Source organism: Corythoichthys intestinalis, chromosome 6 (genome assembly GCF_030265065.1).
Source record: "Corythoichthys intestinalis isolate RoL2023-P3 chromosome 6, ASM3026506v1, whole genome shotgun sequence".
Classification (NCBI taxonomy): Eukaryota; Metazoa; Chordata; class Actinopteri; order Syngnathiformes; family Syngnathidae; genus Corythoichthys; species Corythoichthys intestinalis.
The window spans coordinates 49,956,095-49,981,900 of NC_080400.1; the positions used below are offsets into that span (position 1 = coordinate 49,956,095).

At 43.9% G+C, this 25,806-nt stretch overlaps 2 protein-coding genes across 4 annotated transcripts in view; one reads left to right on the plus strand and one right to left on the minus strand.

Annotated features, from left to right (window-relative positions):
* Positions 1 to 25,806, minus strand: part of LOC130917358 (phosphatidylinositol 4-kinase alpha-like) — an 85,656-nt gene that overhangs the window by 45,023 nt on the left and 14,827 nt on the right. For both annotated transcript variants that reach the window (XM_057838679.1, XM_057838678.1), the window contains exons 7-31: positions 25,249 to 25,315; positions 25,030 to 25,178; positions 24,899 to 24,964; positions 23,608 to 23,704; positions 23,332 to 23,523; positions 23,167 to 23,267; positions 21,371 to 21,500; positions 21,162 to 21,294; positions 20,965 to 21,060; positions 20,711 to 20,894; positions 20,528 to 20,628; positions 17,315 to 17,483; positions 16,684 to 16,734; positions 9,893 to 10,001; positions 9,679 to 9,815; positions 9,479 to 9,612; positions 9,329 to 9,411; positions 9,164 to 9,234; positions 8,070 to 8,194; positions 7,914 to 7,995; positions 7,479 to 7,562; positions 5,338 to 5,427; positions 5,133 to 5,252; positions 2,276 to 2,368; positions 2,050 to 2,206 (exon numbers count right to left, since the gene is read on the minus strand). In XM_057838679.1, coding sequence (XP_057694662.1) covers positions 2,050 to 2,206; positions 2,276 to 2,368; positions 5,133 to 5,252; positions 5,338 to 5,427; positions 7,479 to 7,562; positions 7,914 to 7,995; positions 8,070 to 8,194; positions 9,164 to 9,234; positions 9,329 to 9,411; positions 9,479 to 9,612; positions 9,679 to 9,815; positions 9,893 to 10,001; positions 16,684 to 16,734; positions 17,315 to 17,483; positions 20,528 to 20,628; positions 20,711 to 20,894; positions 20,965 to 21,060; positions 21,162 to 21,294; positions 21,371 to 21,500; positions 23,167 to 23,267; positions 23,332 to 23,523; positions 23,608 to 23,704; positions 24,899 to 24,964; positions 25,030 to 25,178; positions 25,249 to 25,315 — 2,821 coding nt within the window. The remainder of the gene's footprint in view (positions 1 to 2,049; positions 2,207 to 2,275; positions 2,369 to 5,132; positions 5,253 to 5,337; positions 5,428 to 7,478; positions 7,563 to 7,913; positions 7,996 to 8,069; positions 8,195 to 9,163; positions 9,235 to 9,328; positions 9,412 to 9,478; positions 9,613 to 9,678; positions 9,816 to 9,892; positions 10,002 to 16,683; positions 16,735 to 17,314; positions 17,484 to 20,527; positions 20,629 to 20,710; positions 20,895 to 20,964; positions 21,061 to 21,161; positions 21,295 to 21,370; positions 21,501 to 23,166; positions 23,268 to 23,331; positions 23,524 to 23,607; positions 23,705 to 24,898; positions 24,965 to 25,029; positions 25,179 to 25,248; positions 25,316 to 25,806) is intronic.
* On the plus strand, positions 10,660 to 15,066 carry LOC130917359 (uncharacterized protein K02A2.6-like). 2 transcript variants are annotated; one of them, XM_057838681.1, is made up of 2 exons: positions 10,660 to 14,409; positions 14,506 to 15,066. In XM_057838681.1, exons 1-2 carry the CDS (start codon positions 10,765 to 10,767, stop codon positions 14,785 to 14,787), a joined length of 3,927 nt encoding a protein of 1,308 aa, XP_057694664.1. In that variant the 5' UTR covers positions 10,660 to 10,764; the 3' UTR covers positions 14,788 to 15,066. The 2 variants fall into 2 exon arrangements, with proteins under 2 accessions (XP_057694664.1, XP_057694663.1); XM_057838680.1 differs by having other exon boundaries at positions 10,660 to 12,214; positions 12,305 to 15,066.

The following is a 25,806-nucleotide window of genomic DNA, read 5'->3' on the forward strand; positions in this document are numbered from 1 at the left end:
GTTGTTTGAACAATGTGCTAATGCTAGCGAGCACATGCTAACCGTTTGTGTCATTGCTGTAATAGCACCTAATTATCATTTATCCATGTTGATGCGAACCTGTTTGGTATCGAGGACGAAATTGATTCAGCAAATTATACGGACGTCCAGCATCGTCATTTGGCAGTTTAGCTCGCTGTATAGCCAGGACCGAACCGTAGCATCCTGGTGAGGACTAGAGGTGGGAATCTTTGGGCACCTAACGATTCGATTACGATTCAGAGGCTCCGATTTGATTATAAATCGATTATTGATGCACCACAAACCACCCACCCGCTTTTAATTTTTTTGTACACTAGTTCCAAAATTGTTCAAAATTCCTCTCAGGCTAAACAAACTACTATTTCAGTATCAAGTTAACCGTTAAAAACAGTAAATAAAATACTCAAGTCCCCATTCTGTATCGGCAGCTTTAAACTACATTCAGTTAATTTAATGTTGTGACTCAACCGTTAAAGTTGTTAAAATTGCTCCCGTTATTCCATAAGTTCCCTTCTGTCTACTTTCGACGTGAAAGTTTTAAAACTGTTTCATCATTTAAAGATAGATTTTGCCGATTTGGGGTTGTTGTTTTTTTTTAGATAAAAAGTAATTAGGCTCGCTACAACAGAGCCTTCTAGAGAAGTCTACTGCTTCAAGATGGCGCCTGTTTACTAGCGCGAGAAAGTCTGTCATTTCGCATCTAGTTCTTGGTATATGATCTAACACGTCCGTCGTCTGTCATTTCACATCTAGTTTTAGATATATGTGATATCTACCATAGCCATATGTTGCCGTATGTTTGTAGCAACTAGCAACTGGGCGCTGTTTGTAGCGGCTGACTGCCGCTGTCAGGTATTATTGTTTTTTTTTTCTATCTAGCGGCATGAGTTGAACATGATTTTTACTCTCGGTCTGTTCCTCATTGCGTCCTGAAGACCACGCTGACTGTGTTTTATTTCTGCTTTACCTGGTATAATTCAATAATCGGAATTTGGATGCTTGTGAATCGTTCTGAAATCTTCCACGGCCAAATCGCGAATAATCTAAGAATCGGAAATTTCGCACGCCTCTAGTGAGGACAGTATATTCGCATTTCGTTGTTCATGCATCATGTAACATCATACTGTACACTTATTCAGCATTTTGTTCTCTATTGTATTTTTATATTAAATTGCCTTTCAAGATTACATATCTGTTCTATGTGTTGATTTTATGAAGTAAATTTCCCCCAAAAATGCGACTTATACTCCGGTGCGACTTATATATGTTTTTTTCCTCTTCGTTGGCCATTTTATGGCTGGTGCGACTTATACTCAGGTGTGACTTACAGTCCGAAAAATACGATAATCTTATTTTACTGTAAAACATTGAACATTTCCTGTGAAGACAGTTTTGTTTTATCTGGGTTAAACAGTAATTGTCTAAAAAACATAATTGAAAAGTCAAAAAGGTTTCTTTCCAAACCACGTAAGTCTATTTTCCATAACCAAAGATTAAAATACAGCAGTATCTGGCTTAACAAAAAGAAAATCACAAGGTTAAAGGAAATTGACAAATACATTTTCTGGAGAAGAGAACCACTAAGTTATATCAGGTTTCTAAGTCTTACAGTTTTTTTGCAACTTAATACCTTTTATTTCTGGAACAGTTTGAATGTGAGCTTTCACTAAAAAGGTATTATCTGACTCAAAAGGAAAGGCAGAGTAACGAGTCCATTTGGCGGCTGCAAAACGATTACCACATAGAACGCCAATACAAATTTCACTCCTTCCCACAATAACACCGCAATGTTGGGTTTGTGAAAGTATGAAAATACCGAACAAGTGCACATACATGCTCATATAAATGACCACGAATGTCCGTGACCAAATGCTAGCTGGCTAAAGTGGTTAACTGACTTTAGACGCGATTAACGGAAAAGAATGGTTATATTGTTTGTGACAGACCGATCACGATCTACCCATTTGAAGGTGCGCTGATCGATTGGTTAGTGTCTAGCGCCGCACAAAAGAAAAATTTTAGGCAAACCGTTGCTGCTGATGAGCAAGGCAGCCAGTTTGAACATGGCCTCGGTAAAGCCTTCAGGCTGGGCCGAGTCCAGAGCCTCTCCCATCTGCTTCACCATCAAGCGGCCCAGGTCTTGTTGGCCCCGCGCCGCCTGGGCGAAGTGGATCATGCCCGACACCTACAGACAGGAAACAATCAGTACTGGTTTTGAACGTGAATCATGCTGATGGATGGGTGGTCTGCTGACCTCTCCGGCATATCTGTTCCTCAGGTTAAGGGAGGCCATGAAGTTGGAGTAGTCCTTCTTCACGCAGGCTGGCCTCTCGTTCAACTGAGTGGACTGCAAAGAGTTAAAGTTATGTCATTTGAAATTCCAAAGAAATTTAAGGGAAATGAGTGAGCTGCTTTAAAACAAAATGGCCAACTTCAATTTCAATTTCTTTTTTTTCTGAACAACAAATGCCACTTCAGTTTAACTATACTGGAAACTTGGCATATCTGATGCTGGTTTGTTAACTTGTCTGTTAAATTCTACCTGTGACAAAACCAAATAGTTGTAGTAGTTGTCAGATGGTTGAAGGGACAGACAAAAGTTTATCATCAGAAAGAATCTTGCTTAATGAATTGACAATTTTTTCCCCCTTTTTCCTGATGTCAGCCGATATTTGAGGCCCGTATACTTTTTTTTTTTTAAAAGCGCGAAGATTATGGAAGGCAATATTTTAAACAACTGCTTCAACAGCTTCAAATTTCCAATGACGACCTAAGACTTAAAGGATTCAGTCTAGTGCTACCAAAACAACGAATGCAGCACTTCTTTTTATGATTATACACAAACAAGTGAGAGTGAGATTTTAAGAGGATGCTCGCCATGCTTACGCTAACGCTACAAGTTACATTTAGGAGCACTCAGTAAACACCTGTAAAGGCTAAAGAAAAATTGCATATTCTTTAATGCAAGATAAAAAAATTAAAATATTAACAAAAGAGGCCTGAAAAATAAAAAAAGCCTGAAGCTTTCTATTACAGCCTGTCTTCAAGCTGCGGCAGGGTCCTTCCAGAGTTCTACCATCAGTCAGCAGCGGCCACAGTTGCCCACACAGATGTCGTATCAAAATCCTTTTTTATTAATCGGCTTATTTTCTCTGCTAATTGGCCTATGTAGGAAAAAGGTCCATATATCAGCCAGGCAATATATCGGTCGACCTGTAATGTGTAAAAGTGGAGAAAAACGTAAATAAAAGCCACTATTTTTAGGAAGTGGCCACCCTTGGTGCGGCACACATGTTATCAATGCCAGTTAGCCAATCAAATTTGACTACCCAAGATTCCCAGCCCTTCCAACATGAAATTTGTACTACCTTTTATCCCATGCACTGTAACCACTTTCAGACTTATATAACCCACTAAATTCCTGTGCAATGTGACGTGGGATTTAACCATGTCGTAGCTTTCAGACATGTGGGATGTACCGGGAATTTCCTGGGTAAGATACTATAACACATGTACCGTGTCGGTGCCCTCTGAGCGGGGATGGCGGGTGATGGGATTTTATAACACGGACATTACGTCATTTTTTTGCAATGCAGCAGCAAAACAAACAACAGTTCCAAAGATGGACGCCGAAATAACAACAGATGTACTCCGACTGATAGCTGTGGTCTCTTCTTCTAAGGTCCATCATCTTACCAGTTTATCATGTTGATAATTGTGATGTTAATTTACTGGCCTTGCACTGTAGTCTCATGATATTTACACCATCAGCCTTTGGGCTCTGACACGGGACTCGATCAGCTGCATTCACGTATGCCTATGCTCAGTAAAGTTCCAGACATTACACCAAGTCGCGACTTGGTTAATGTCCGTGTAATCACCGTGTCAGCCTACCCGGAAAATTGCTTTCAGACATGAGGACTAACCGTTTAAATTCCAGGACATAAGGGAATTCATCATATGTCTGAAAGGAGTAAGTCTTTCTGTGCGCGGGTCGAACAGATGTCAGAAAATGGCTATGCTCCAGTGTTGTTTTCTTCAACGATAACTATAATGAAAATATTTAGTCGCCGAACAATTTTTTTCATGACAATGACGAGACGATAACGAGCTAAACACGTGTCTTGGGAGACTAAAACAACAACACGAATGCCAGTTTTCATCTGAAGAGACTAAAATGAGACGAAAATGCGCTATAGTTTCAGTCATATGTTAATAATAACAATACATTTTATTTATAAAGCACTTTACATTTGAAAAACAAATCTCAAAGTGCATAATGACTGACATTTTATGTGTAGTTAACCTAGCCTCCAGTCTCCCCATTGCTTGTTTTGAGACACACACGATAAGATTTGTCTGCTTACCTTGGCAAGAGAGAATATGCAATGTTTTAAAGGTCTGCTGAGTGATCCTCACTCACCAAATGTAACTCATAGCATTAGCATAGCATTCACGTTTGTGTTAGCATTTGGCTATTGCTAACAGGGAGAGTAATTTTAAACTCTGGGACAACTTCTTTTTTTTTTTTACATAAAGTTCAGGGCGTCCAGGTGGGTATAATTAATTCAAAATAATGTACTGTTTTCCTGCTGAGTGTGTATTATCACGTGATAGATTTGTAGATGCTACAATATGTGCTCGTCTGTCAATGTGCATTCAAAATAATTAGAAACCTTTTTATATTCATTCATTTTTGGAGTGAAACTTTCAAATTTTACAGACAAAAAAATTGAGTAAACGTCGACGAACTAGACGAAATTAGTCTGAGTTTTCGTCAACAAAAACTGGACAAAGACAAACACGTTTTGAAATGACTAAAATATGACTAAGACGAATAATAAGTATTATCGTCCAAAAGAGGAAAATTAAAATGGCTGACAAAAACAACACTGCTATGCTCAAAAGTAGTCTCATTTTGTGTGTTAACACATTTTTTTCTCAGTCATCAGGTGTCTAAGAAAATCCCCTTTTGCATACCTAAATATTTTGAGAAACCATTTTTCACATGAAGGTTTTGTATACTAGGTGTTGCCATAACAACACATGAAAGTATGAAACGAAACGAATTTCCAGTCATAAATGTCGTAAACGACACGTCTACGACTCACCCCAAGTGTGGTGCTCTGCCGGTTGAAGCCAGCAAAGTGCAAGATGCTCTCCGTAGCCATGGCCAGGCCAGTGTGCTGCGACAGACCAGAAACCCAGTTCTGATGTTTGTTCAGGTATTCCTGGAAAAGACAAGTAACATTACGAAATAATCATATAATCATAACCACAATCAAATGAGTGCCATAAATCCATTGCTGTTGTTACCTGCAGGTGGGATTTGGTAACAGATGGAGCCCATTTCATGGCCTCTTTCAGGATTTCTCCACAGCGAGCGGCAAAATCCTTTACTATGCTCTATAATCAACCAGATGAACAAATTAATGAGCGTGACAGCAAAGAATCAGTGAACTAATAAGGAGTATCATTTTTGTATTTTATGTCATTATTATTATTACCTCATTTGCTTCCATTGACAGCGATATCTGTCCAAACCATTTGAACTGGGGGGGCTGACTGTGAATGATCATGTTTCACTGCCACTGACAGTGGTAGTGTCAAAATGGACTGGACGTCTATCGCAGTCATGGAAAAGTTTTTTTATATCGAATGTTGGAGTCTCTCATCAGGATCTTACTGATAGAAGGCCACTTTGAGGCAGTAGGAATATACACAGTGGTACCGTGAATTATAGTGAAATAGTATGCACCGTAATTATCTGACTGGAAGTCTCTACTTTTTTTACTGAGGGGCATGAAGCTTCTTCTGCCGTTATTCCTGTCTTTAATTTGTTCCAAGACCAGGCTCACAACTCACTTTACACTTACAGTGGTGCCTTGAGATACGAGTGACCTGAAAAATAATAAAATAGCAGTTCCCATTTTGAAGAGCTAACAACTCTTAAGACAAGGTACCACTGTATGTTAGTAAAAGCTAACTGTTACTCAATGTGTTCCAGTGTTTCTACAGGTATCAACAAATCTCATTTATCGCCAGTTAAACAAATTTAATGCCCATGCCCAACTGCAGTTAGTTTCACACACACAAACTGCAAGTAGAGTTGTGCGAATTTTTTAGTCAATAACCGATATCCTGATATTGTTCAACTCCAAAAATCCGAGACAGATGTCACAACGATACAGATATATGCAGCCGTGAACTTAACGTATTTATGTCTAATTGCAATGGGATGCCCCACTGCATACTATAATAATGATAAATGTAACAACTTCAAGGTTTTCCAATAAACATTCTGTGAAAAATACGAGAACAACTTCAACTGAAATTATTGAAATAATGCATCTACAGTGGTACCTCTACATATGAAGTTAAGTCGTTCCAGGACCTTGTTTGTAAGTCGAAATGGTTGTATGTCAAGCAGGATTTTCCCATAGGGATACATCATAATTCCATTAATTAGTTCCACAGACCAAAAACCTACACTAAATCCTTAATAAATACTGCTGTTACTATTGCAAACAGCAATTACAAAGAACAAAACAAAAAAATTATGAATAAAAATAATAATAATAATAATATAATAATAGTAATAATAATAATAATACCTATAATAATGTAACGAATCGGTTTCTAATGTGGCTGACTTTTTTGCTGTACCTGAACGCACCACTGGGCTGATGTGATGGTGAGCAAGAGAGCGCGGCTTACTTAATTTCTGTTTTGATGCTGGCGTTGTGTTGCACAAGTTGATGGAATAAATGATTAGAAACCTGACGCTGCTAGCGATTTCTTTGCCGATGTTACCACAATAAGAATTGTCACCTTAACTTATAAAGACTGGCGAACGAAGAAGGACTGCCAGCCGTTATCAACATTCTACGGCCCTATTGTCGACCCAGTTCATGGATGCACACACCACGCTTATATTTTGCCATCATTTACATCTTCATTTCAATGGTAAGTGTCACCTGTTCTTTTTTTCTCCACCTGCACTAACCTCTTTGGAGCCAGTGTTGATTTCTCTCACAAGAAAATCAGCCGTGCATCCGTCTTCCGGCAAAACAAATAAACTGCGGCGCTGTCAAAAACCGTTGTATTTCGAGCATGTCGTCGGATGTTGAAACAAATGGCGAGTCATATTTTACTTCGGATGTAAAAAAGATCGTGTGTCGAAGCGATCGTATGTCAAGGTACCACTGTATTGCACTGTTATATCAATAAGCATAACACGAGCGCTAAGCTCTACCAGCCGTTGCACAAAGGCAGAAGGCTTTTACATACACATTAAAAAAATTGTTTTAACCATCAAGTTAACAAAAAATGTAAGGTCTCAAACATTTAGTTTAATGCTTTTTAAGGCCTGAATTTTGACAAAATCCATTTAGTGACTTTTAATGCTTTTTAATGACCCGCAAAAACCCTGTGTTGTAAAGAAAAAAAAAAATTACCTCTCGGGCTTCGTGTGTATCAGGGACTGTGATCCTGTATGGAGTGTCTGGAATGTCGTAGTAAGGTTGGTCCTTGTGGATGTCCTGCAGCAAGAATGCTGAATATGAATGTGGCCAACATTAGATTTAAAATGGATTCATTAGCCTAATAGGTAGAACTCACCTGCCACAATACAATAAAAAAATACCAGTGTGCCAAGAAAATTTTTCCTTTATGCCTGTGCTGATTCTCAGTCATGCAGGTTATGTTAAGTAGCTGATTTCTTGTTGAATTTGTCATGTTTTTTCAGAAACTTTTCAAATGTGACCTTTGCTGCTATACTATGAAAAAAATCGCTCACTTTTCCATTGTTTGACTGTCAATTGAAGCGAGAAATGATTCGATTCATAAATGATTAAATCGAGTGGAGCTAGGTTGGTAGAGCAGTTACTTACAGCGCTGAGCGAGAGTGAGAGTGTTTGCAGGATGTCCAGCATGGTCTTCAGCACACGGCCGCTCCACAGCAAGTGGGGGAAGCTGGAGAAAGAGGGAACCAGGACAGTTGGAAGACGAGGGGGGAAGCAGCGTTTGTCTCGTTTGTCCAAACTCACGTTTCGGCCAGCCCGGACAAATATTTATCAGCCACTCTGCGGATCCTCTTGTGGATGTGATTGAAGTTGACCAGCAGGAACTGCGCGTGACGCTCCAGCTCCTCTTCGTGAGCTTTGGTTTTTGCCTGGAAAAGGAAACATTTTCAGGAGTCATCTAAATCTATCAAAGGTGTCGCTAGCGTTCGTCACGTCAAACAGATCCTCACTTTTTAGGAAATCAAGAAATTTATTGATGCATTAACATTGCATGTTCATAGATAGCAAGCCATTTCCAACATTGGCTGCCATTTGAAGTGGGAGGGCTTGCAACGTCCCACTTAAAATAGGTAGGAGGTATATTGCCATCAACAGCAGCCAATGAGTGGAAAAAATAAAAGATTAGAGGTCGACCGATGTATTGGCCGGCCGATATAACGGGCAGATATATAGACTTTTTTCCAAAAACAGGCAAAACAGAAGAAATACGCCAATAAAAAAGGGTTTTGATCAGGCATTGGTGTGGGCAACTGTAGTCGCCGCTGACTGACGGTAGGACCCCGGAAGGCCCCTGCAGCAGCCTGAAGGCAGGCTGCTACAGGAAGCTTCAGCCTTGCCTGTTTTGTAAATACTGCAAGATTTTTTTTCATCATGAGAGAATATGCAATTTTGCTCTAGCATTTTAAGGTGTTTACTAAGTGATCCTTACGCTCTAAATGTAACTCGTAGTGTTAGCGTAGCATTCGCGTTAGCATTCGCTTTGGCACAGAGCGCATCCTCTTAAACTCTCACCTGTTTACATCTCGTCATGACATCCTTGTGGGTTTAATTATTTGAAAAATAATGTACTGTTGTTGCTGAGTGTGTATAAGCATAAAAAGAAGTACAGCGTACATTGGGTTGGTAGCACTAGACCGAATTAATCCCTTAAGTCTTTCTCATTGAAAATTTGAAGCTGTCTAAGCAAAAAATGCCTTTCATAATTTACATGCGCTAAAAAAAGTATATCGGCTTCAAATATCATCTTACAAAATGGGCCTTGGATATTCGCAATCAGATGAAATTTTTGAAAATCCCATATCGGTCGACCTCTATAAACGACAGTAACAAAATCTTACTTTCTCAACCATCATTTGCAGGAAGACTTCAAAGACTTTGTCGCTGACAGCGACTACGCACTGCATCATGCCTGCGTTTAAACAAATCAGTAAAACAAGCATTGATACGAACACACTTTTCATGACTTTCAAAAAAAAAAGTTTGTTCTTTTTTATTTCTGTTACCAGATTTGTCCTTCTGGATGGCTCGGTCTTCAAAATAGCGGAACATAACCTGAAAGCGTTCTGAGTCCGACGAATTCAGCATCCTGATGGCGAACAAACGTGATGGAAATTTTCGAGTCTGGGCCTGAATAAAAGTATGTGTTCACTCACCTCATGTATTCCAGCCTGTAAACAGACAGCAGATATGTGGACATAGCGAAGTCCAGCTTGTTGATGAGCGCGGCACCCTCTGGAGGCGGGTCCAGAAGGTTGATGATGGTGCTACGCAGCTCATTTAGCTCCGCCTGAGTGGGATTGGTAAAGTGGCGTCAATGTGTGCGAGTATGTGTGAGTCGTTTGTGTTAGCCTACCGGCGTGACCGTGTCATTCTTAAGAGCAGAGTTGTACTGCAGCTCGGAGCGGAGAGGCTCGCCGCTTGGGAACGTCAACAATGGGGATTTGGTAGCGATTTCGCATACCCCCTCGTACCACTCTTCAGGCCACAGACCTACATCAATGTGGGTGGTGGGGGGGGGGGGCAAATGTTTTTCCGGATACAAATAAAATAGATGAGTAAAGTCTTACCTGAGCCTTCTACAGCAAAACCCATGACCACAGAGTAGAGCCAGAAGTCCCTGAAGAGCTTTTGCAGGCGTGGTTTGGCCTCCTTGATCGGTGGTAACCTTTTAGTTAGCTGAAAGGAACAAATAAGCAATAGTAGCTGGCAAGACCAACTGTTATAATAAACTGCCAAAGTTAAAAATAAAGCAAAATTAGGTAAAATTTCGAGTCCAAGTTTGTTAATATAAAAATGGGCTTGAAATGGTCCATTCCAACATAGTGGAAAATATAACAGAGAGAAGACAAACGACACCATTAATTCCAATAATACTATTAGTAAATGTATAATGATATTATGTTGACATTAAGTATTAATGAAAACAATTAACAAATATTTGTGAATAATTAGATATCTTGAATAGTTACATATTATTGAGCAAAAAATATGTATGCCACTGTGCCGCATCCGTTTACACTGGATAGTTTTATGTTGCAGCACCACTCAATGTTTTTGGCAGGTAAATGTCAATTCAAAAATAAAGGGACTTGGGGGAAATACAATAATAATTGTACCTCAACATACGATCGCTTCGACACACTATCTTTTTGACATCCGACGTGAAATTTGACTCGCCATTTGTTTCTACATCCGACGACATGCTCGAAATACGACGATATTTGACAGCGCCGCAGTTGCTTTGTTTTGTCGGAAGACGGACACACTGTGGCATGTAACCACAGCCACAGGGTAATGTTACGACGGCGTGACGTCACGGCCGAAAAGTGTGTTTTTGCGGGAAGAGTGCTGCGTTAGGAAGACGGCGACTTACAATAAACAGCAGTGAGCACACAGTCAGTTTCCGAGCGTTTTATTGAACATAACATTGGCGACGAAGATGGAGCTTCCACTCTCTCCTCTTCCTCCGTTCCTCGCCCTGCCTGGCGAGCCGCCAATCCCGTGGCCCCGCTGGTTGGAGTCCTTCGAGATTTTTATTGAAGCCATCGGGCTAGCCGGCGCTAGCGATGCGCGGAGGCGGGCAATGCTTATCCATAGCCTGGGCGGCGAGGGCCAACGCATCTTTCGGACCCTCGGACCGGCCACGACATTTACGGACTGTATTGCGCTGCTCTCCGGCCACTTCGCTGCTCCACAGAGCGTCATGGTGCGGCGGATTATTTTCCGACAGCGTCGCCAGCGGCCCGGTGAGTCGGTCCACCATTACGTCGCCGACCTCCGGGGCCTGGCCAGCGTCTGCAGGTTCGGAGATTTGGAGGACGAGATGATTAGAGACCAGCTAGCCGAACACACGACGGACCCTAAACTGCGGGAGAAGCTGTTTTTATCGCCAGACGACACGTCGCTGTCTAGAGCCGTGGAAATGGCCTTCCAACTTGAGTCAGCGGCCCTGCTAGCGTCCCAGCTAGCCGCCTCGGGCCCGGCTCCAGCCCTTCCCCACCTCGCCCCACATCTTTCTCCTTCTCATACGGTTGCTCTCGCGGCCCCACTCCCCGACACCGCCGCCCCTCTCTACGAGCTGGAGGTTAATGTCGCGGGACGTCGGGGCGCCACGACAGGACAACATTGTGGAAACTGCGGCTCCTCGTCACACCGCACACGTGCGCCCACGTGCCCGGCACTTGGTCAAAGATGCCAACGTTGTGGTAAGATGAACCACTTTTCTAGAGTCTGCCGCTCTGCTCCTGCACCTGCGAACCCCGGGCCCCGTCCACCCAACGCATCTGGCTCCACCACAATCCACTCGGTGGGCGCCATCACCAGGCCGTTCAAGTGGTGCACAGTCGAGCTGGACGGCGTGTGCCTGTCGCTGCTGCTGGACACCGCAGCCTCCAAGTCGCTCCTAAATGAGTCCACAGTCCGGCGACTCTTCCCTCGAATGGCTGTTAAACCAGGTACAGAGGACCTATTTGGTTATGGACACACCAAGATCGACATGGTTGGCACTGCAACTTTTTCGGTGCGCTATGGCGCTCGGACCCTCCCGGCTTTCACCTTCCAGGTGTCCCGCAAGGGCGCCAACCTCCTCGGTTTCGACCTGTTCTGTGCTCTAGGCTTCTCCATTACAGACAACCTGGGTGCCACCATTCTAACCGTCGCCACACCCTGGTTGCACCGCTGGCCTTCGCTGTTCACTGGGCTGGGCTGCCTCACTGCCTTCAACCACCAGCCACTCCTGAACCCAGAGGTGACCCCAGTCATCCAGCCTCTCCGCCGTCTGCCCCTCGCTCTACGTGATGATGTTTCAGCCGAGCTGCAGAAACTTCTGGACGCTGGCGTCATTGAACGGGTGGACGCTTCACCATGGATCTCCAACCTGGTGGTGGCACGTAAGAAGACGGGTGGCTTGCGCCCCTGCATCGACCTCAGGCAGGTGAACAAAGCCGTAATCCCTGATAAATATCCTCTGCCCACTTCAGAAGAGCTCTCCGCCAAGTTTCACGGCTCCTCAGTCTTCTCCAAGCTTGACCTCCGCCAGGGTTACCTGCAGGTTCCGCTGCATCCAGAAAGCCGCAACCTCACCGCTTTTGTGTCGCACATGGGCGTTTTCAGGTACACCCGCATGCCTTTTGGTCTTAGCTCCGCCCCCAGCTGCTTCCAAAAAATCATGACCACCATCTTTGCCGGCATACCTGGCGTTGTCGTGTACCTGGATGACATAGTGGTGCACGGTGCGACAGCAGCTTCACACGACGACCGCCTCTCCAGGGTGCTTGAGGTGCTCACCCGCCACAACCTCACGTTGAACGGGGAGAAATGCATCTTCTCCGCGCCTGTCATCGAGTTTGTGGGGTTTCGCCTGACCGCCGACGGCCTCAGCCCACTCCACTCAAACGTGGAAGCCATCCTGAGTCTGCCTGAGCCCTCCTGCCCTGCACAGTTGTCCTCATTCCTGGGCATGACTGCGTTCTACCTGCGTTTCCTTCCACACTACTCTGAGACCACGGCACCGCTACGCGCCCTCCTCAAGCAGGATGCTCCCTGGTCCTGGACACCCACGTGCTCCGCAGCAGTCCGCCTGCTGAAGACGCAGCTCACCTCCCCTCCAGTACTCGCGCACTTCGACCTCCGGAGCCCTACGCTGGTGACCTGTGACGCGTCCAACACGGCGATAGGGGCAGTCCTGTCCCAGCTGCACGGGGGGACCGAACGTCCCGTGGCGTTTGCCTCACGATCCCTGACTCCCACGGAGCAGAGGTATTCTGTAGGGGAGAGGGAAGCGCTAGCCTGCGTCTGGGCGTGCGAGCGGTGGCACATGTACCTTTACGGGCGGCACTTCACACTCCGGACCGACCATCAAGCACTCACAGCCCTCCTGGCCACGACAGGGTCGGGACACAAACCGCTGCGCCTGTACCGGTGGTCGGAGAGACTACAAGCCTACAACTTCACGACGGTGTTCACGCCCGGTAGAGATAATGTTGTGGCTGATCTGCTCTCCAGGGCCACGCCCAGCTCACCGCCTGACATCGCCCCGGACGGCTCGGAGTCAGAGCTAATCCTCATGCTGCACGAGCCCCTCCAAACAACTGTCTCCCTGCAGGAGCTCCAGGCGGCCTCCGCACAGGACCCTGTGCTCGTACAGCTCCGCACATTTATCCGAGAGGGCTGGCCTGCAAAGGTGCCAGAGGAGCTGGCGCCCTTCCACCGGGTCAGAGACGACCTTTCCTGCTGGAACGATGACTGCGTCGCCCGGGGGCTGTGCACGGTGATCCCCAGCTCCCTACGACAACGCATCCTGAACATGGCACACGACGGTCACCTGGGCATCGTGAGGGTGAAGCAGCGCTGCAGGAGCCTGGTTTGGTGGCCAGGCATAGATAGAGATATTGAAACGATGGTGAAGGACTGCACCGCCTGCCTTATCAGCGGTAAGACGGGCCCGCCCCCTACGCCGCCTTTGCAGCCCCTCCAATGGCCTGCGACGCCGTGGTCCCACATCCAGGTGGACATCTGTGGGGAGTTCCATGGCACTCCTCATCACCAGCGGTTCCTGTTGGTGGCCTACGACCTCCACTCCAAGTGGCCGGAGGTCCTCCCGGTGAGTTCTGTAACCACACAGCAAATCACTGACTTTCTTTCCTCCCTGTTTGCACGCTGGGGTGTTCCTGACGCCGTTACCACCGACAACGGGCCCCAGTTCATCTCAGCTGACTTCGCTGCCTTCACGGGGGAGAAAGGAATTAAACACATCAGGACGGCCCTGTACCACCCGCAGGCCAATGGTGGGGTAGAGAGGTTTAACCAGACCCTCAAGAACGGCCTGCGAGCGCATCTGGCCGAAGGTCTCCCATTCAGCACGGCACTGCAGAACACAGTACTGCACTACAGAGCTACGCCACATGCCACCACAGGTAGCTCCCCAGCCTTCCTGATGCTAGGACGGGAACTCCAACTTCCCATGGATCGACTGCGTCCTCCCAAGAGAGATTCTCCAGGCCCTCCAGCAGCAGGAACCTCTGTCGGCGACAAGGTGGCAGAGAATCAACGCCGTATGAAGCACCGCTACGACATGGCACGTCGGGTGAGAGGACACACACTGAAGGTGTCGGACTGGGTCCGTATCCGCCGGCCCCATCGGTCCCACAAGCTACTGTCTTTCTGGTCCTCACCCCAACAGATATTAGCACAGTTGGGCCCAGCTACGTTCCGCCTGGCTGACGGCTCCCGTTGGCATGCCAGCCGCCTTAGGCGCGTCAACCCGCCATCAGCACAAGAACTGGCCGCCGCGGCTGATCCTCGCCACACTGCGGGGGACTGGGATTTCCCTCCAGTAGCGCCGGGAATTCCACCCGAACCCGAGGCGCCGGGTGACGCCCTCGGACCGAGGCCCCGCCCTGTTCGGGCTCGGCGTAAGCCCCCGTATCTCAGAGACTATGTCCTTCACTCACGTTTAGGTTAGCGCATAGCCTGTTATGTGGCAGAATAAACCACTTGGCTATGCGGGTAAACAGGTAGTCTACCCTGTTTACCCAGATAGGTTGGCCACGTTCCGGCCTTAATGTCGTGTTCTGTTAATATGTTTGAATGTTTTTGCACTTTGAAAAAAGGGGGGGGTGAATGTGGCATGTAACCACAGCCACAGGGTAATGTTACGACGGCGTGACGTCACGGCCGAAAAGTGTGTTTTTGCGGGAAGAGTGCTGCGTTAGGAAGACGGCGACTTACAATAAACAGCAGTGAGCACACAGTCAGTTTCCGAGCGTTTTATTGAACATAACACACACGGCTTATTTTCTTGTGAGAGAAATCAACACTGGATCCAAAAAGGTTAGTGCAGGTGGAAAAAAAAAAGAAAAGGTAACGCTTACCATTGAAATGAAGATGTAAATGATAGCAAAGTATAAGCACGGTGTGTGCATCCATGAACTGGGTCGACAATAGGGCCGTAGAATGTCGATGTCGGCTGACGGTCCTCCTCCGTTCGCCAGTCTTTATAAGTTAACACTAGAAAACCCAGCAGAGGCCGACTTGGCCTTTCCCAAGACAAACACTCTCAATATTCCCTCACAATGGCCGATTTGGCCTCTCATCCTTGACTCTTGTGATAGTTTGTGTCAGTTCAAGTCAAGCTACATTTATTTATTACATTTATTTATGAAGTTTGACACTTTTTACACATTTTTTAATTCACTTCTCCTATACTCCACACATAACGGCAGAAAGAATGGCCTAAATGTGTACATTGTTTTTAAGAAGAAAAAAAAAATGGTTTTAGAACTGCAATTTGAGTGTAAAGCAGGGATTGTGTCTATAGTTTAGAAGGACTAAATCAGGAGCATGGAGTATGGATTGTGGTCATTGTGTCTGAAGTTAATGTACAGTATGTCTAGCGGTTGCATTTCCAGATGAAGGGCTGTCGTTTGTCCGACAACAACTTGCCAATTCAAAAGCACTTGGGTCATTTTTGCCACCTCTGGGTTTTCCGAGGGAGAGGCCATATCGGCCATTGTTTGGGACTAGTAGGAGTACCAGAATTCTCTGGGATTTCTAGTGTTAAGGTGACAATTCTTATTGTGGAAACATCCCCAAAGAAATCGCCAGCTTCGCCAGGTTTCTAATAATTTATTCCATCAACTTGTGCAACACAACACGCCGCCTCTTTTGACGCTAGCATCAAAACAGAAAGTAAAATAGAACCGCGCTCTCTTGCTCAATGTCACATTATCCAGGCGGTACGTTCAGGTACAGCAAAAAAAAGTCCCCCACATTAGACCCAGATTCGTTACATTATTACAGGTATTATTATTGTTATATTATTATTATTATGATTTGTATTCATAATCATATCATAATCTGTTTTGCTCTTTGTAATTGATATTTGCAATAGTAACAGCACTATTTATTAAGAATTTAGTGTAGGTTTTTGGGCTATGGAAGGAATTAATGGAATTATAATGTATTCTAATGGGAAAATCCTGCTCGACATACGACCACTTCGACATACAAACAAGGTCCTGGAACGAATTAACTTCGTATGTAGAGGTACCACTGTATGTCATAATTCTTGTAATAAATTTTCACCAAATAATTTAAAATGTACTATATCGTGGCATATCGATATCGTAATATAAATAGGCCGTGTCGTGAGAGGTGGTTTTTCCTATATCGTACAGTACTAGCTGCAAATGTTCACACCAACATAAACATGTGCATCATTTATCAATAAGATTAATATAAACACAGAAATAGGTTTTTACGGTGCCCTTCCAGGTGCCTCGGTTCTAAATAACACCGTAAAGATAATATAACATTTATCACTTGCAAGATATCAACTAATAAGAACTAAACATCTTACCACTGCGATGACAGGGATAAGAACGCCCAAGTTGCCAGCACTACTCGATGCCTGCAGAGAAAAGTGCAGATTAAAATGTTAATGAAAAGCTTACTACTAACTAGGTATGTCCCGATACTGATTTTGTCCGACTTCCCATACGATTTTACAATATCTGTTTGACCGAGACCGATCCAGTACCTATGTTTTTAGACCAGTAAAAATAATGCAAAAAAACTATCCAGTACCTATCTTTTTAGACCAGTAAAAATAATGCAAAAAATAATTCTTTTTGTAATAAATCGAGCTCTGCTGGTACCTCCTTAAGAGTATTACATGATGCCCTGTTACTATCATTATTTTCAAAACAGCAGCAGTCTCACTCAGTGGACATATTTTTACCGACTAGATTGATTTACAGCAGCTGAAAACAATGATGGTACCTAAAACACTACTGGATCAGCTCTGATCTTGTGAACAAATCCGATAAGGTCTGATACTCCAAAAATAGCCATATCGGGCGCCATCAATACTACTAACTGTAACTATCGATAACATTACAATTCATTTGTACAGGTCATGATTATGTTTGTTCAGAACTTAATAACAACAATAAAATAGCGTCTTGAGACACAGTCAAATCAAACAGGACCTTAAGAGCCGGGCCTTTGTCCGCTGCCCGTTCACTGGCCCTCTTGCCCTCCAGGCCCAGCTGGACAAAGAGCTCCAGCAGGTTGACCAGCAACTCGTCCACCATCTGCTCTGCCTGAAGGTTGGCCGCAATGTTGCCCAGAGCATTGATGACGGCCAGAGAGCAGTGTCTGCACACATGAGATAGGAGTCACCAGGGACATCATAAAACAGCCCTTTATAATCATTATACGCTATATACCTTTACCGAATGAGGCTAGTGGTCGCATGGCGTAAACAGAGCTTTTCTGGCGAAAATTCTTGTGAATAAATGCTTAAATCCCCGAATTCTTCATAGATATGGACGTAAAATAGTCTCGATTCTTGGTTAAAAGCAAAGAAACCGTGTAGTTAGCATTTGTTTTACGTATATTGTCGAAGTACAATGCTACTCTGTTAGCGAATGAGGCTAGCGGCCGCCTGGCGTAAACAGAGCTTTTCTGGCGAAAATTCTTCTGAATAAATGCTTAAATGCCCAAATTCTTTATAGGTATAGACCCCTCTGATAAGGTGTGATGCGAAGAATAACGAAGTGTCACATCAATAGTAATCAAGTTTATGATACAATATACCACATATATCAGGACGAACACACAAGTAAAACAAACTAAGGAAACCACGAAGTACTTCCAAATGAAGCTCAACCCGCATCCACACCATGCATCTCCCATGTACATACAATAACGCACCAATGTTACATCAATGAAAGGAGTTGATGGTATAATGGTGTGAATAAAATGACCCTGCTTTGGGTTCAAACTATCATATCATGAACAAAATGACCGTTTTGGGTTCAAAACTAGTGCTGCAACAATTGATATACTCGAGTAATTGGATAAGAATTAAGCTTCGAATCCAATTTTTCTGCTTCGGGGATTCGTTTTATTAGAGTAGCATATTAATGGTTTGTTCTGAAAGTGTTTGCATTTAGTTTTACTTATTTGGGTGGATACATGGCTGGATCCTGCTGCTCCATTAAGACCAACATAAATTTGGAGTTATTTGTTTGAGCTAATAAGATTGTTTATGCATTAGTTAGATATATTTAGCTGTTTTTTGTGGGAATATGTGAACGATTTGTTAAAACATTCTAAAAAAAATGTTTGCATTTGATAGCATTTTAGCTAGCGGACCTCTGCTATTCAAGTTAGCCAATTGTTCTTTTGTTGTACCTGGATGCTCATTTATTAATTTTTTCATAAAGTTTGAGGCTAAAGTCAGATATTTTAATTTATTTTTAAATACATTTACTGCTCGTTAAATGTAAGTGAAATTCTAAATAGTTTGAAAACACGCTGGGGAATATTATTTTGTATTCACGTTTATACTTCTTTTTGAAAGTGCAATCTTAGCAAGCCTTTGTTTTACATCTCCTCAAATTTATTCTGCAACACATGAAATGTTCCTAAACTAAACTAAACTAAACTAAACTAAACTAAACTAAACTAAATTAACTCATTGATGGGGGAAAATATTATGTGATGCCTTAACATTAGCACATTATGCCTTTGTGATGTATGATTGCTTCTGTGACCTAGATTGTACCAACTTCTATTGTTTTTCACCTTTGGTCCCATAGTTAGTAGGGAATCTCATGAGATAACTTGTTTTGCACCATAGTATGCGCTTGAGTCCCATAGTTAGGAGGGAATCTCACGAGATGACTTGTTTTGCACCATAGTACGCGCTTGAGTCCCATAGTTACGAGGGAATCTCACGAGATGACTTGTTTTGCACCATAGTACGTGCTTGAGTCCCATAGTTAGGAGGGAATCTCACGAGAGAACTTAAATAAAAATTCTACTTGAACCGCTGGGAGCCTCAACTGGGGGGTAATCTCATACCCTTGCTGGGGGGAGTCTCACGAGTTCGGGTGGTGCGTTTTCGTGGGGGCAGGGAGTGGCCACCCATGTCCCCGCATCAGTCGTACCTATAAGAGTCGGGAGATTCCCCCAACTCCACGGAAGTCTGCCAGAGGATTACGTACGGGTCGCTTGGCTTTGCTCCTTCGCCGCATTGTCGGAGCGTTTGGCTCCCTGCTCATTTGTCAACGTTAAGCGATTTTCATTGTTAAGGAACAGTTTGTTGTGCTGTAACGGTAACGCGGGGATTCTGGGATTGACAAACTAAATCTAACGTCATCGTTACCACTTGTTCTTGTTTTGATACTTGTTGCCTGCTCTTGTGGGATTGTAATCAATAAATCTCATTTATTCTACATTTTCTAATCAATAAACATCGTCCATTGAGTGTGCTGGTTGCTGACTGACCGCGAACCCGGAAATTTCGGAAAACACTCATTCATAGATTAATTGATTTCTTAAATAATTGATAGCTGTAGTCCTAGTTCAAACTATCACATCATCCTCCCATAGTAATATTTTTCATTGCAGATTCAGCTCAGCCCATCCCTCCTCCCGTAGCCCAGCAAAGGAGCCATCACCCCCACAGGATCCAAGGTGGTCCCCCAGTCCACCAGCGCACCCATCAACCGGCCTTCAGGGATGGCAAGAGGGTGCGCACCACCAACCCCATTGCATACACCACCCAGTCCCCACCCCACTCCACCCCGGCCGGCCGGGGAAGGGTATAGCAGATACATAGTAAATTAAGTTTCCAGATTTGGTATATACAATATGGTTTAATCCCGCCTACATGACAGCACTCGACAATGTTGGACAAATGAAAGCCCCACTGAGCTGAAGGAAATTGAAAGATACTATCAGTATGGTATTCAAGAAATTCAACATCAATCAGAATTCCATGTTTTGACCAATGGCATCAAAGTGCTTAGTTCACCTTTAAACGCAAATGAAAATACAACGAACAAACCTAACAACAACACAGAGATTACGTCAAATGGCTACAAAGTAATAATTCTTAATTAAATCGTAATAATTTTGTGCCTTGACCAGAGCACAAAAATAGAGACTGGAAGATTTTACTGACCTAAAAACAGCCCACTACATTCTCATATGCTTATGCATATCACTCACCAGGTTAAGACACAGATCACCGTGACGAATACTTCATGCAGAATGGGAAGTTGGCGAGCCCACGTGGATAAAATAATACAAGAGCATCTTGTACCCATTTTGCTTTCGCATTATTGTTTGACAATATACTATTAATTTGTTACCTGATAAATAGATTTGAATTGAAGTTTGAGACCAACCTGTACCCATGGTCCTTGTAATCCTTGGTGGAGTAGATCATAGAGCTTGCCTTCACACTAATCTGCTGGAACAAATTCCATACTTCCTGGTATATGTATTGCTGCATAGACAGAACAAATTGGCCACTTTAGCGCATTAGCTCTTTGGAAGCAGCACTGGGGCCTTGGAGTGGCGACACTTGCATTGCCCGTGATGACCATGCAGCCCAGCTGGTCAATGATGAGTACATCGAGCTGTGACGGCGGTTGGCAGAATTTCTGCTGCAGGATCTGCAGGATGGGTTCCATCACACGAGGAGTATCCCGCAGGGCCACAGCGATGTGGCCCAGAGCCCGGATGGTGTGGTCTGGGATTAAGTGAGCATCCCTGCCGTCACGGGAGAAGGACCATGAGTTTAGATTCTTCACCAAAAAACGAGAAAATGATCTTTACTAACTTGTCATTTTCCTGGGATATATAAAGACGATTGGACAAACTAGCCAGGAAGGCTTCCACAATGACATTGTCCATGGTCAGGCCCGCCTTCAGACACCTTAGGAGGAAAAGACCAAAGGCATGGGCCAAATATGAGTCTGCATACCCCGTGGGTTGCCACTACTAGAAGTTCCAATATACATGTGAATGGGACTTCACCTGCAGATATTATCAATGGAAATGTCTCTCAGCTGTTCGTACATGGAGGGCTGACTCTTTTTGCTTCCTGGGTTGGTGCTAAGGGTGGACTGGGAGTGTTCATTGGTCACGTGGATCTTAATTTCACCACCTCCTTCAAAAGTTAAGTGACGTGTCAATTTTTAGTAACGAGCAGGAATAATAGCAGCACAGTGTGAAAAGTTGTTTACCAGGAGTGCACTGGCTATGGTACTTGTACAGCTTGACCAGGACCGGAGAGGGCACCACCAGGAAGTCCCGCAGCGACGTGGTAACGGAGTGGGCCACCACTGGGAAACGCTCACACAGGCGTCCCAAGCCCTAGCAAGACAAAAACACAAAGCTCGCATGCATGTAATGTTTTTACACAACAACCCTCATCAAAAGCATTTCTAAATAAACATTAACATTGGCCCTGGGTAAATTATGACGCATGTTCCTCTTCTTCTTTCTTTTTTTTCCCCCTTAGGCATGACAAATCCAAACAAATATACAGCATTTATATGAGTTTACAATTAATTCAACCCGAAAAGAAAAGGGAAGACGGGAGAAGCTGAAGCCTATCGAATCCCGCCCCCCAGTATACCATAGGACGCAGAAAATATCGAATTACAATTTTTAACATTCAGATTGCCTACTGAGTAAATGTTTTTATTTTTGTCTTTTGTTTTTCAGCAAGTTATTTAGAGTTGGGATACAAGCCGGAGTGACAATTGAGTGTTTACTAATTTTCAAGATGCATTTTGAATATACAGTGCTGGCCAAAAGTATTGGCACCCCTGGAATTCTGTCAGATAATGCTCAAGTTCTCCCAGAAAATGATGACAATTACAAATGCTTTGGTAGTAATATTTCCATTTATTTTGCTGCAATGAAAAAAAAACACAAAAGAGAATGAAAAAATAAAATTAAATCATTATCATTTTACACAAAACTCCAAAAATGGGCAGGACAAAAGTATTGGCACCATCAGCCAAATAATTGATAGCACAACCTTTCGACAAAATAACTGAACAACCACTTCCGGTATCCATCAATGAGATTCCTACAATGCTTTGCTGTAATTTTAGACCATTCTTCTTTGGCCAACTGATCCAGGTTTTTGAGATTTAAAGGGTGCTTTCTCCAAACTGCCATTTTCAGATCTCTCCACAGGTGTTCTATGGGATTCAGGTCTGGACTCATTGCTGGCCACTTTAGAAGTCTCCAGTGTTTTCTCCCAAACCATGTTCTAGTGCTTTTTGAAGTGTGTTTTTGGTCATTGTCCTGCTGGAACGCCTATGACCTCTGAGGGAGACCTAGCTTTCTCACACTGGGCCCTACATTATGCTGCAAAATTTGTTGGTAGTCTTCAGACTTCATAATGCCATGCACACGGTAAAGCAGTCCAGTGCCAGAGGCAGCCAAGCAAAAACATCCGGAAACCTCCACCATGTTTGACTGTTGGGACAGTGTTCTTTGAAGGCCTCGTTTTTTTCCCTGTAAACTCTATGTTGATGGCTATTCCCAAGAAGCTCTACTTTTGTCTCATCTGACCAATGAATATTCTTCCAAAACGTTTTTGGCTTTCTCGGGTAAGTTTGGGCAAACTCCAGCCTGGCTTTTTTATGTCTCTGGGTCAGACGTGGGGTCTTCCTGTCCTGACTGCAGGACAGCTTGAATTATGATAGTCGAGGTTCTTTATCCACCATCCGCACAATCTTTCACTGAAATCTCTTGTCAATTTTTTCCCGTCCACATCCAGGGAGGTTTGCCACAGTGAAATGGGCTTTGCATTCGTTTTGTGTTTTTTTTTTCATTGCAAGCAAAATAAATGAAGATATTACTACTAAAGCATTTGTAATTGCAATCATTTTCTGGGAGAAACTGAGCATTATCTGACAGAATTGCAGGGGTGCCAATACTTTATACTGTATGTATAAGGTAGGGAATGATTTTTAACACAACAAAGGACTTCCACAGTGGGAATTTGGCTACCAGGTGTTACCTGCAGGCAGCAGATAAGGAGAGGCATGTGGGCAATTATGACTTTACTGGATGTCTTGGATTGCAGCTTTTCTGACAGCTTGCTACAAAGATTCTCAGCTCCTGCAAACGGAAAATAAAAATTAAGTTGTGTTGCATTTACTCTGCTGTTGACTATGACTCTTACCCTGTTCCTCAGTGACGGCCCAAACCATGAGGTCCACGCAGGCGGCGTTAGCCTGGCAGCGCAGCTTGAGTGGGCTCAGCTCACTCTGCAGGTACTCCACATCGTGCAGGATCCTCTGCAGCTCTGACTGGCTGCTGCTGAATTGCTCCAGCACAAAGTCGTGAACCTCTTTTACAAAGTCCGTCTGGAGGTCTTTACACAGAGGATTGGGAGTAGGTGAATGGCAGGGGAAGTGGGTGAGGTGCAGAAGAACGGCAGAAGAGCGTTACCTCTTACCTTTTAAGTTGTAGAGAGTGTCTCTGAGCATTTTGAATATGGCGACATATAGTGGATCACTGAAGCTTTTGTAGTGCACATGTAGGCCAGGATTCAACTTGGAAGAAAAGCAATAGATTTATTGTATTTATTCAAACACACAAATCTCTCTCCATGGCAGGTGTCATTAGTTCTTAAGAACCTAAATAAAATGATTTGCTGAAAAAGCCACTGCTTGTGCTTATCTGCCTATTATTTGTGATTTTCTATAAAGTCCTATTAAATTTTCGTGTTCTTTATATTAAGGTACTAAATTGCCCGGCCCAAGAGAACAATTGCTACCAAAAATAAGGTCATACACTCTAATATTTTGTTGGACCGCCTTTAGCTTTCATTAAAACACACATTCCCTGTAGGATTGTTTCGATAGCTTCTGCAATGTCAAAAGATTAATTTCCATCCAGGGTTGCATTAACTTTTCACCAAGATCTTGAATTGATGGTGGTAGAGTCAGATCACTGTGCAAAGCCATCTCTAGCACATCCCAACGATTCTCCGTTGGGTCAAGGTCTGGACTATGTGGTGGACAATCATGTGTAAAAATGATTTCTCACGCTTCCTGAATCAGTCTTTCACAATTTGAGTCTGACGAATCCTGGTATTGGGATCTTGGAGCATGCCCGTGCCATCAGGGAAGAAAAAAAATCCTTTGATGGAATAACCTGGCCATTCAGTATATTCAGGTAGTTGGATGAGCTCATTCTTTGAACATGCACTGTTGCTAAACGTAGACCTGACCAATTCACACGCACAGTACGAAGGAAACTCAACGGATTGGGACTGAATAGCTGTGTAGCCTGAAGAAAACCACTAATCAGTGAGGCTAACCAGGAAAAAAGGACTCTGGAGCAACAGAAGAAGGTCATGTGGTCTGATGAGTCATGATTTACCCTGTTCCAGAGTGATGTGCGTATCAGGGTAAGAAGAGAGGCAGATGAAGTGACGCACCCATCATGCCTAACGCTTATTGTACAAGCATGTGTGAGGAGTGTTAGGATATAAAATAATAAATAATAATAATAATAAAATAATCACTGATCCAGGACCCTAAGAAGCCACCCGGCTGCGCAGCGACATGCCTCTGTGCAGCGTCTGTTTAAACTATCCATGGTAGATTTCACTGCAATCTTCTTTTCCTTTCGGCTTTTCCCTACGGGGGTCGCCACAGCGAATCAGTTGCCTCCATCCAACCCTGCCCTCTGCATGAATAGTTTAACAGTTCACGCAAAATAAACCGGGACAGCAGTCTTACCTCTGACAGCTCTGCCAAAGTTTCATCCAGCGACTTTAAAAATGACTCTGAAACCATTTCTTCAACCTGTTAAAGACAACATGAAGTCAATAAGATGTGCGTGTGCATATTTGCCCATGGTGCGTACTGACCATGTGTAGAAGCTGTTTGAGAGTGTCCAGAGGGATGTGGAATTCTCCACAGCTGCTGCCGGTGAAGAGAGGAGAGACGGAGAAGCTGGAGCTGATGGTGGAGAAGTAGTAATTGGGGTCCACCGAGCTGCCGTCGGGAAGGTACGAGCCTGGGAGGAATTTTTCAATTTTTGGTAATTTACAGTGTTATGTGCACGTAGTTAAAACAGCTACACTCACCTTCAAAGTATGGTGTTGAAGGGTCAGCTGGGGAGCACGGGGTCAGCCCTGTTCTCTCGGGACTGGCCTGATGACAAATGATTGAATAAATTCCTTTTCATACCAGCGACAGCCAGGTGTGAAAGGTGACCCACGCTAAGTGCAACATGACTGCAAAAAGAAGCTGCGGACATGTGGTGAAGAGCGGTGACTCTGGCAAGTCTACAGTGCCTTGCAAAAGTATTCGGCCCCCTTGAATCTTGCAACCTTTCGCCACATTTCAGGCTTCAAACATAAAGATATGAAATTTAATTTTTTTGTCAAGAATCAACAACAAGTGGGACACAATCGTGAAGTGGAACAACATTTATTGGATAATTTAAACTTTTTTAACAAATAAAAAACTGAAAAGTGGGGCGTGCAATATTATTCGGCCCCTTTACTTTCAGTGCAGCAAACTCACTCCAGAAGTTCAGTGAGGATCTCTGAATGATCCAATGTTGTCCTAAATGACCGATGATGATAAATAGAATCCAAATGTGTGTAATCAAGTCTCCGTATAAATGCATCCGCTCTGTG